The following is a 10,000-nucleotide window of genomic DNA, read 5'->3' as shown; positions in this document are numbered from 1 at the left end:
ACTAAGAAATAGATCCAAGAAGTTGGACTCTTTATCTTTATCTACAATATCTTATTTTTTTATCAAACCAAATAATAATTAAAATACGTTCGTTATCCATAAGATTTGCGGTTGAAGCAGCACTGATTATTAGACATACGCTCCAAATCTACAAAGATAAAAGATCATTAAGTGTGCTAAATATTTTCAATGATTTTCTCCTCTCTAGTTCCTCTAAACTATCTTAATTAATTATTCAAAGAATTAATACAACCTTAAAGATACACACACACTGTTTAGATATTCTTGCGGTAAACTTCTCAAAATGTGTTTTCTCCATCCAGTTGTAGATGTAAACAAACATGGTCTCGAGGCTTCAGGCTTTTAGACTTTCTGGAGTCTGTTTTACACCTTTTTCAACGTCTGTTAGACTTTCAGGACCATGCTACCAAAATCAGGTTGGATATTTTTAGATAATTTAAGGGATTGGATATTTTTATTTTATCTCAAAGCTGAGTTATAATCAAGTGATAACTGAACATTGAACTGTATATCTAGTCCTCCAGAAGAGGCATGCATCATTCACCCATCGAAATTAATATCAGTGGATTCCTTGTAACGTTCAGTTATTATATATTGTAGAATTAGTCGATGTTACTCTGCAATAACGACGATAATAAACCCGAAATGTCGGGGGGGCATAATGAATCTTAGGGGAATTTCGGGGTAACATTGGTATGAGTAAGGTTATTTTGTGCAGAAATTATGGCCAGGTCGTTGCCCTCTAATCCTCCACTTGAAATACAAAATCTCTACCACATCTGCCTCTCAAGATGTAACCTGGGCAGGTCACAGTTTCATTGCCATCAACATACATATGTTGATTGCAATATGCAGATAAAAAAAAGTCCTATGATATTATGAATGACATACAGAAGCATTGTTAAGTCATTGTTGCCACCTCCTACTGTTTCCACTCTTGCAAAGGTTATTAACCCATTCATGTCAGATGACATGATATTACGTCGTCATCATCATCATCATCATCATCATTTTTTCACCCCATAGGTTATGAGAGGAATAGCATGGCCTCACACCTTGAGAACACTTTCAGCAGGAAGCTGCACATACTTGCTGGTGTGAGAAGCATTAGGCAAATATACACCTCATTGTGAATGGGTTAAAACATCCTTCAAAATTATTTTGGAACCTTGAGCTTAGGCTGGTTCCTTATTTGATGATAAATTGTTAGGGAGGTCTGCGAGAGCTCTATAATTGCTCAAAACATTTTGCACTCAAATCACTGCAGGTTGATTCAAATGTTTGAGACATTTAGATTGACATAGCTCGAGCGTGGTCAAAATAGTGTTTTAACCCCTTCAACATGAGGACGCGTATACTGCGTCCTCGCAGCGCTCGCATCAAATCCGAGGACGCGCATACTGCGTCCTGGCTGAGTTCTGGTGGAATTGAGTTTTCTTTCTTCCGGATACTGTACGAGATCTTTCAGAATAGAGGTCGGATATGATACGATATATTACTTGACTTTCATTATTATTCATTTATTACATAAGAGTGGGATTCGCTTATACCAGGGGAGGCATTGATGGGCCCTGCTAGCAATCATTTTATTATTTATTTATGGAACATTATGTAAAAATATAAAACTTATTATGATTAGTTTACCATACTATTTCAATCGTTTTCTTTGGTTATCTGAGTGAGGCCTCCCACCAAGGTCACTCTTTCCATCTTCCTCCCAACCCATGTAAATAACTTGTCACATGCATATGGGGGAAGAGGTTAACTATGCATATTTTGATATATAACACATGATGATTATGTTGAGGTTTTGGCTATAAACTTGTAGAGGTTTTGGCTTAAAACTTGTCATATTCAGTAGCGACGTTTAAAATTTGGCGCGCGCCGGCAGCTCGGATACGGCGCGAGGAGCGTTTTCTACTGCCCGTAGTGAAGGGGTTAATAGGCTAGCTGAGATGTAGTATGACATATGATTGATGGTTATTTATGATATTGAATATCCTTTATTTGCAATATGCAACAGATGGTCAGTGTTCCACCACTGAAGGCCTTTATGGATATGCAGTTACTTTTTAGGGTTCATTATTTGCATTGGTTGTGACAGTATTTGTTTTATAGATGGCTTAGATCAAGTGTGGCAAACCTATTTCACATTTGCTCAAGATAGTAGATTAAGGGGTTATAGCATGCTGTCATGTTTTTTTTACAGTAAGATATACTTAATTCCCTAACTTTCTGTTAGGAAAGTGAATGCTTCTGTTTTTTGCCAGTGAAATACATGTCTCCATTTATGATTACTTTTTTTACATGTTAGAACTTCCTTCCCAATAAATTCTAGTGTATTTCAAAATTATTCAGCTAGATTCTTTGTATAACCAATGAATACAAGCAAATAACAATAATTATATAATTTGAATCCCATTGTTTCTACCTTTTTTGTATTAGCAGTGAATACAAGCAAAGAAACAAAAATTATTTATTTTGAATCCATAATTATTGCTGTTGATACATGATACATTTTTTTTTATGTAGAACCATCAGAAGAATTGTTGATAAGCTAACAGAAGAGTCCCTGAAATTTTGTAGATTACCACAGTAAAATTATACTAATGAGGATTTTAAAGATGAGAGTGATGATATTAACAGTTTAGTTATGATGAACAGATAAAGGAAAAGATATCTATGATATGGGTTCAACCCTAAGGAATTGGATAACAACCATATTTGTAGTATATATCATAGCATAAGGCCTTAACATCCATTGTAACAAAAGTGTGGGTGTAATGATTTATTTGCTGTTATCACATATGTTAACCCTCTCTGGACGGGTGGTACACTACGGTACCGCGCATTCGAGGCCCGTTCGCTGGGTGACGCCATACAGCGTCGTTTATTTTACTGATTTAGGCCTATGTGTTCGAGAGCCCCGGCATTGTAACATGCAAGGCTGGAATGCCCCCCTTGTGACTGGGTTAAAAAGAGATTCCCTTACTTTGGCAGATTGAAACCATCATCTGGAGGCATGAATGCTTGAATACTGTTGACAATTTGTAAAGGTCACATGGAATATTTGAGTACCAATTTCTGACTGATTCAGTGCATTCATTGATATTACTGTACTTCCTTTTAGTTAAGATGTGTTGCAACCCAGAGTCAGCAGTCTGTAATCCAGATACCACAGCAAATGGCTGAAAAAATGAGGCGAGCAAAACTTAAAGAGAAAAAAAATGAGAGAGAAAAATTTTTGCAGAAGTCACGGGGAGGTAACAAATCTGTAAGTATCTCTTTTGTTTGAAAGTGTTGATGTTATTAGTAACTCATAATGGTAGAACATATATAATGTCTGTAATATAGATAGACATCTTGAGGCAGATAATTAGAAATGTTAAGAAAAAATTATGATTATGAAATTAGTCATAGTAGGATACAACAGATAGCAAATAATGGTAAAAATGTCACAATCACAGATTCCAATCATCAAATGCAAAAGAGAGCAGTTTAACTATTACCTCGGTCAGTCGTACAACAAGTTTGAGGAAGTACCTCTCGCTTCAAAGGGATGGCGACATCGCAAGTCAGCTGGTGATCATTTCACTATACATGGGTATGGTAGGGTAAGTTGATACATATAAAGAAAAAATCCTGTTGGAGATTTAGTCTTTTTCTTCTTTTTTTTCTTTTTGAAGTGATATTATACATAGATCTAAAAATATATTGTTGGTTTGTGTATTATTATACATATATCATATCAGTCTTCTTAAAAATTTCTCTGGTTCATAGATTAAAGGAATAAACTAGACCATTAGTATAGGTATTATCATAATTTGGGTGGTTAGTACCCAACGTAGTGTACAGAAATATTTCTTTCGATTTTTTTCCATTTGAATTAGAAAAGAAAATCTAGTAGATATGATTATAACAAGATTTCATTTTCTTTTATTTTATTTTCTTTTTTTTTCTTATCTTGTGAACTATAAAAAAATACAGGAAACACAGCTATTCCTGATAAAGGATACCATTTCAGAATCCAGCCTTTGCTAAGCTCCAAGAAGGTCTTCAAGAGGATTTCGATTCCCTTGGTCTCAGTCGGGAACTCTTGACAGGAATATGGAACTTGGGATATAAAACGCCAACAAATATTCAGGTACTCGTCATTTCTTTCAACTTCAGCAAGAATTTATGTTTAGGTGATAATGCAATGAGGAGATAAACATTTATGGTATGGATGGTATTTAGTAGTGGTAAATTGAAAAAAAAAAATCTTGAACAAAATTGAGGTTATACAGAGAGGGTTGCAGATTCAGTCCGCTATACAATCATTCTACTTTAACTCAAAAGACAAATATAGTAATATTTGATAGGTTTAATTATGAAGATTAAAAGGATTGGAGTCCTTTGAAAGGCCCTGTCATGGAGGTGATAAGCTAAATTATCATCTCATAGCAGGTGGTACTAGGAGCTCTCAATCATCAATACAATAAATACAAAATGTATCATAGAGTAACAGTGGATATAGGCACAGGTGGAAATTTTCATGTGAATGTGTGTGTGCACAAGGGCATGTCAGCACAATCACATGAGCACCTGTGTATGTCAATCATGCAGTCACCATGCCCAAGACCTGGTCAAATGTGCTGACCTGGTAGACCCCACCAAGATATGCCTTGGGTAAATTATATGACCCATGATTCACCCTCATAATGTATGGTGGGGACTTCCCAAAGGTTCTGGTACATTAATGTCTTATTTCAGGATTGCCATTATTATGAATCCTATCATTTCTCTCTCTCTCTTTCTTTCTCTCTCTCTCTCTTTTTCTCTTTCTCTCTTTCTCTCTTTCTCTCTTTCTCTCTTTCTCTCTTTCTCTCTTTCTCTCTTTCTCTCTCTCTCTCTCTCTCTCTCTCTCTCTCTCTTCTCTCTCTCTCTTCTCTCTCTCTCTCTCTCTCCCTCTCATTTCTCTCTCTCTCTCTCTCTCTCTCTCTTTCTCGCTCTCTCTCATTTCTCTCTCTCTCTCTCTCTCTCTTTTCTCTCTCTCCCTCTCAATTCTCTCTCTCTCTCCTTCTCATTTCACTCTCTCTCTCTCTCTCTCTCTCTCTCTCTCTCTCTCTCTCTCTCTCTCTCTCTCTCTCTCTCTCTTCTCTCTCTCTCCCCTCTTCTCTCTCCTCTCTTCTCTCTCTCTCTCTCTCTCTCTCTCTCTCTCTCTCTCTCTCTCTCTCTCTCTCTCTCTCTCTCTCCCTCTCTCTCTCTCTCTTTCTCTCTCTCTTCTCCCCCCCTTCTCTCTCTCTCCTCTCTCTCTTTCTTCCTCTCCTCTTCTCTTCTCTCTCTTTCCCCTATCTCTCTCTTCTCTCTCCCCGCTCTCTCTCTATCTCTCTCTCTCCCCTCTCTTCTTTCTCTCGCTCTCTCTTCTTTCTCTCCCTCTTTCTCCTCTCTCTCTCTCTCTCTCTCTCTCTCTCTCTCTCTCTCTCTCTCTCTCTCTCTCTCTCTCTCTCTCTCTCTCTCTCTCTCTCTCTCTCTCTCTCTCTCTCTCTCTCTCTCTTTCTCTGTGCACATTCATGTGTGCATTTGTGTCTTTTTGTGTGGAATAACTTACTTGTTTCTATAACTTCATACACTGTTGATGAAAGGATAATGTTCTTTCCATATCTGCTTGTTGACCCAAGTGGATATGAAGGACAACCTGTGAAAGACATATGTATGTAGATAGATTTAGAAAGATTAGACCCTGACAGGAAGATAGCAGCAGTAAGATTATACTTTTGAAAATAAGATCAAACTTTCATCTTACTGTAATGTCTCTCTTCTCCTTCTTTCCAGGCATTGGCTATTCCACATGTGCTGGAAGGGAAAAACACCCTGATTGCAGCAGAAACAGGAAATGGGAAGACGCTTGCCTTTCTTGCTCCAATGTTGCAGCAGATTGCACAGCACAAGAAGGCATTCAGAGACAACTACCCAGTGAATTCCCCTTTAGGGCTCGTAATAGTACCAGGTCGTGAACTTGCTGAGCAGATTCAGGTAATTCTTAGAATATTTTATTGCTGAATGGTTAGGATGAATGATGTTGATGATGGACCTTTTGCATTTGTCAAGCCTGTTTGTTTAATATTGGTAATTTGGAAGTTCATTGTAGCTGATTAGATATGAGAAAGAAACTCTGAAATGGATAGTATTTTCTTTTAAGAATGAAAATTCAGGATGACTTTAGCAAGTCTGGATTTCAGTTTAGTTCATTGTGATTTATTGAGGCATGCTTTTCCAGAGTTACAAGTTTTATATTGCATATTTTTTATAATTGCAATAACTGATAAGTTAAAGGATAACATAGGTGTCCTTGGTAATAGAGATGAAATATCAGAACTGAAAGATTAATAGATTTAAAATTAGAATTTACCATCATTTGTCAGAAGGAACAATATTATATAAGAATTATGGTTATTTTTTTAATAGATCTGTTTCCTTTTTCATGTTCACATCCCAAAGTATATTTTAGTTGTCTTTAAATTTTATCTTATGAGATAAAAGGGAAGAAAATGTTGATAGGGTCATATTGAGAAAAAAAATTATAAGGTAACTAATATTACCTTCAAATAGATTTATGCAGATAGTAAAACAAACAGGAGACAAAATATACTTGAAGCATCGACATACAATAACACGTTTAGAACATGTAGATTACAAATGATGTATTCACAGGCTCCTTCTTCTTGTCATTCCTTTTGATCGATATTCCTTAATGCCATTCCACCTTTATTACAGACTGTTGCATCATCCCTTGCAGAGGGTCTCGGGATCAATGTTGAACTGGTGAAGGGGGGTAGAACCAAGAAAAAGATGCTCAATCCAACACTGACAAAGCCTCATTTACTTGTGGCAACAGTGGGAGCTTTGTCGAAACTCACCACAATTGGTAAGGGATGAACAACATGACGTATGTGAACTCATTGGGTTAAGCTGTTTGAATGGGGAATGTGGTTAGACTAATGTGCAGTTGTTATTTTTCTATGATATTTACATTGCAGGACTTGTGGATATGTGAAAGAGGTGGTGGCTTAAAGTTTTATTGGTATATTTAAGCCTGCCCTAAGAGGTGTATATATATAGTTAGCAAATAAATATTAGAAAACAGTTTCACATAAGGTTACTCAAGTCAAATGTGATATTTTTCAGGGCAATATGATACGAGTCTTGTGAGACACATAACCCTAGATGAAGCAGACTCCCTCCTCGATGATTCCTTCAATGACAGTGTCACTCGATATGTCTCAAGGTTTCCGGTAAGTGGCTGGGGAGTTTATAGGCTGTCTTATGAGAGCAGGCCTATTTGCTCCATGTATCATGTCATTTTTATGCAGAATTTTATATTCCTTTCTTATTGGAGATGCTAGGAAACTTATCATGAAAATGTGAATTGTCAGGAAACACTTTTATAAAGATTATTTTCAAACTATAGTATTTTATTTTTTATTCTGAGCAGTTCTATAAAATGGAATGAGATTAGACTTCAGTTAATTTTATCAATCACAGAGGCTGTAGTCTTAGTTGTATTCTCTGAATACTATACACAGGCATATAAAAAATCCTTCACAAACTTTTACTTTCAATAGATTCAAAGTTGTATGGACACCAAAGAACCTGAGCCACTAGCAATGTCCGGCGTGCAGCTCACTCTAGTCTCCGCTACCACACCTCGTAGTTTAAAGACCATTCTGGATCCCATAGTAGATGTAAGTATTATTTGGACTCTTATTATTATCTATTATGTTAATTTCATAGAGGTATCTGGATGTGAGACTTTTCCATTTGTTTGCACTTATGTTTCATTTTGGTTTATGAAATATCTGCATTTATGATATGCTGAATATTTTTTTTAATTTTTAGATGGATTCTGTGGTACGAATCTCAACACCTTATCTCCATCACATCATGCCCCACATTCCTCAAAAGTTTATACGTATCAACCATTTGACAAAAGCAGAGAAACTTCTGGAACTAGCAAAGAACGATGCGAAAAAGGGAGTTCCGTTTATAGTTTTCAGGTAAGTTTTCTTTCTGTTACTTTATGCCTCTCTGTATGATATCCTTTTTGAATAATTTGAGTTAATTATTTTTTATCTCATTATAGACCATCTTGTTCATATATGTGCATCTTCATGCCTTCTCTATTTTGCCACAGCACACTTTTTTCCTGCTGTCAACTAAAAATTTCAACTTTTCCTTTCAGCTCCTTTACTTCTTAACAGTTCTCCTCTTTAACCCATTGTAGATGGATAATAGATTTGCATGCCCAGTGTCCAGGATGGGTTTTATTTCAGAGCGAGGCAGATTCACGCAACATACCTAGACTTTTCCCTTTCTCTTTCAGTCACTCATTTTTGTGTTTGTGATTTTTTTTGTGTTTTATTGTATTGAGAGACTTATAAGTGTCATATAACAGGCTTTATCAATTCTCCAGTTGACTAAAATTGTAATATTGGGTCCATATCAGTTCATTATTCCCTTTATACTCAGTGTGATAGAAGTATTGCATTTTTGGGAGGACAAAAAGCAACTTTATTTTTTCATATTCATGTACTGGCATGAACGAATACGAAAAATATAACTATCCACATTGAAGATAACTTGAAGAGGTAGGGAAGAGGAAGGAAACATGTGCATATGACTGTGAGTGCCACAGTAAAAGGCATCCCTACTGGCACAAGGACACATTGTAGACACTAGGTATGGTTTGAGTCACTTTCCTCTTCTCGTTCTACCTGCACATCCTTCATCTGCAGTACTTTATAGCAAGAGGTTGGCAACTTGCTGTGTGCTACCACTCTATAAAGATAGTGCTTGCTAGAGACTGTGGATGGATGCCATTCAAGGCTCCTTCTTCTGCTAGTGCTAGGAGAAAGTGGTTCCATCTAGGTTTTGGATTTTAGTAATTATGACTCATAACTCATAGTACAATAAAAGAACACAGTGATCCAAAATCCCCCAACATTATGTACGCCATGACACCTGTCATCAGGCCAAAGCTCCTATGTCATGTATTTCATGACACCGTCTGCAATGGGTTAACTTAGGCACTTGTTGCAATGATACTTATATCATTTTTACTCTTCACTTTACAGTAACTCATCAAAAACTTCAGACTGGGTGTCCCTCTACCTCAATGAGAACGATATCCCTTGTGTCAACCTGAATGGCAACATGGCCGCAGCAGTCCGTGATGGCCGCTTCGAAGCCTTCCAGTCTGGTCAGGCACTGGGTCTGTCATGCACTGATCTTACATCCCGTGGTTTAGATACTGTGAGGGTTGGTATCATGTTCAACTTTAAATATGTTTTCTAGGAGGGTTGTATCTTGTTTAATTTTTTAAGGATTTTTTAGGGCAGATTGTATCTTTAAAATGAGTGTCAGTTTTACAGGAAGCTTTACATTATTATTTTTTCTCACGTTTTGATAATTGATAATGTTTCTGTACATAGAATTCTGTAAATTTGATTTGTGTATACAGGTTTTCCTAATTTATGATTATAAAGATATGATTTTCCACAGGCTGGCCACATAATCAATTTCGAGTTCCCAAAATATATGGCGGACTACATTCACCGATGTGGTCGAACAGGGAGGGTTGGGAGTCACATAACTGGCCATGTAACCAACTTTGTCCATCGTCCCCAAGAGGTCGAACTGGTCCAGAAAATTGAGGTGAGAGTGAGTGAGTGAGTGTCTAGCTGTCTGTGTCCATGTGTGTGTGTAAGTGATGGTAATTATAGATACAGATGTAAAACAAAGTATATTTACATTTGATAAAATTAATTTTAAATTTCTTTTCAGTACGCTGCAAGAAAGCGGGAGGACCTACCCAATGTCAATGCTAATATCAAGAGAATAATTCTTAGTAAAGCTGTTTCAGAAGAAATGCCAATTGTATGAGAACTCAAAAGATGGAGATTATAATTTAAATTATTTTTTGAGGATAGGAAGAGGAAAA

General features: G+C 36.7%; 1 protein-coding gene across 1 annotated transcript in view; it reads left to right on the top strand.

The window, feature by feature from the left end:
* The first annotated feature begins 289 nt into the window (after positions 1-289).
* Dbp21E2 (putative ATP-dependent RNA helicase Dbp21E2) overlaps positions 290-10,000 on the top strand; it is a 9,845-nt gene continuing 134 nt past the window's right edge. The window contains exons 1-12 of the mRNA XM_043023860.2: positions 290-437; positions 3,152-3,295; positions 3,489-3,635; positions 4,046-4,165; positions 5,836-6,036; positions 6,778-6,928; positions 7,189-7,295; positions 7,626-7,745; positions 7,900-8,057; positions 9,135-9,318; positions 9,562-9,714; positions 9,844-10,000. The exon at positions 9,844-10,000 is cut by the window's right edge and continues 134 nt beyond it. Coding sequence (XP_042879794.2) covers positions 342-437; positions 3,152-3,295; positions 3,489-3,635; positions 4,046-4,165; positions 5,836-6,036; positions 6,778-6,928; positions 7,189-7,295; positions 7,626-7,745; positions 7,900-8,057; positions 9,135-9,318; positions 9,562-9,714; positions 9,844-9,942 — 1,680 coding nt within the window. The 5' untranslated portion in view covers positions 290-341 and the 3' untranslated portion in view covers positions 9,943-10,000. The remainder of the gene's footprint in view (positions 438-3,151; positions 3,296-3,488; positions 3,636-4,045; positions 4,166-5,835; positions 6,037-6,777; positions 6,929-7,188; positions 7,296-7,625; positions 7,746-7,899; positions 8,058-9,134; positions 9,319-9,561; positions 9,715-9,843) is intronic.

The sequence above is a fragment of the Penaeus japonicus genome, unplaced genomic scaffold (assembly GCF_977035675.1).
Source record: "Penaeus japonicus unplaced genomic scaffold, GWHDUDI00000001_assembly GWHDUDI00000019, whole genome shotgun sequence".
NCBI classification, from domain to species: domain Eukaryota; kingdom Metazoa; phylum Arthropoda; class Malacostraca; order Decapoda; family Penaeidae; genus Penaeus; species Penaeus japonicus.
The sequence above is the reverse complement of the archived record's forward strand: the minus strand, read 5'-3'. Positions and strand labels throughout refer to the sequence as shown.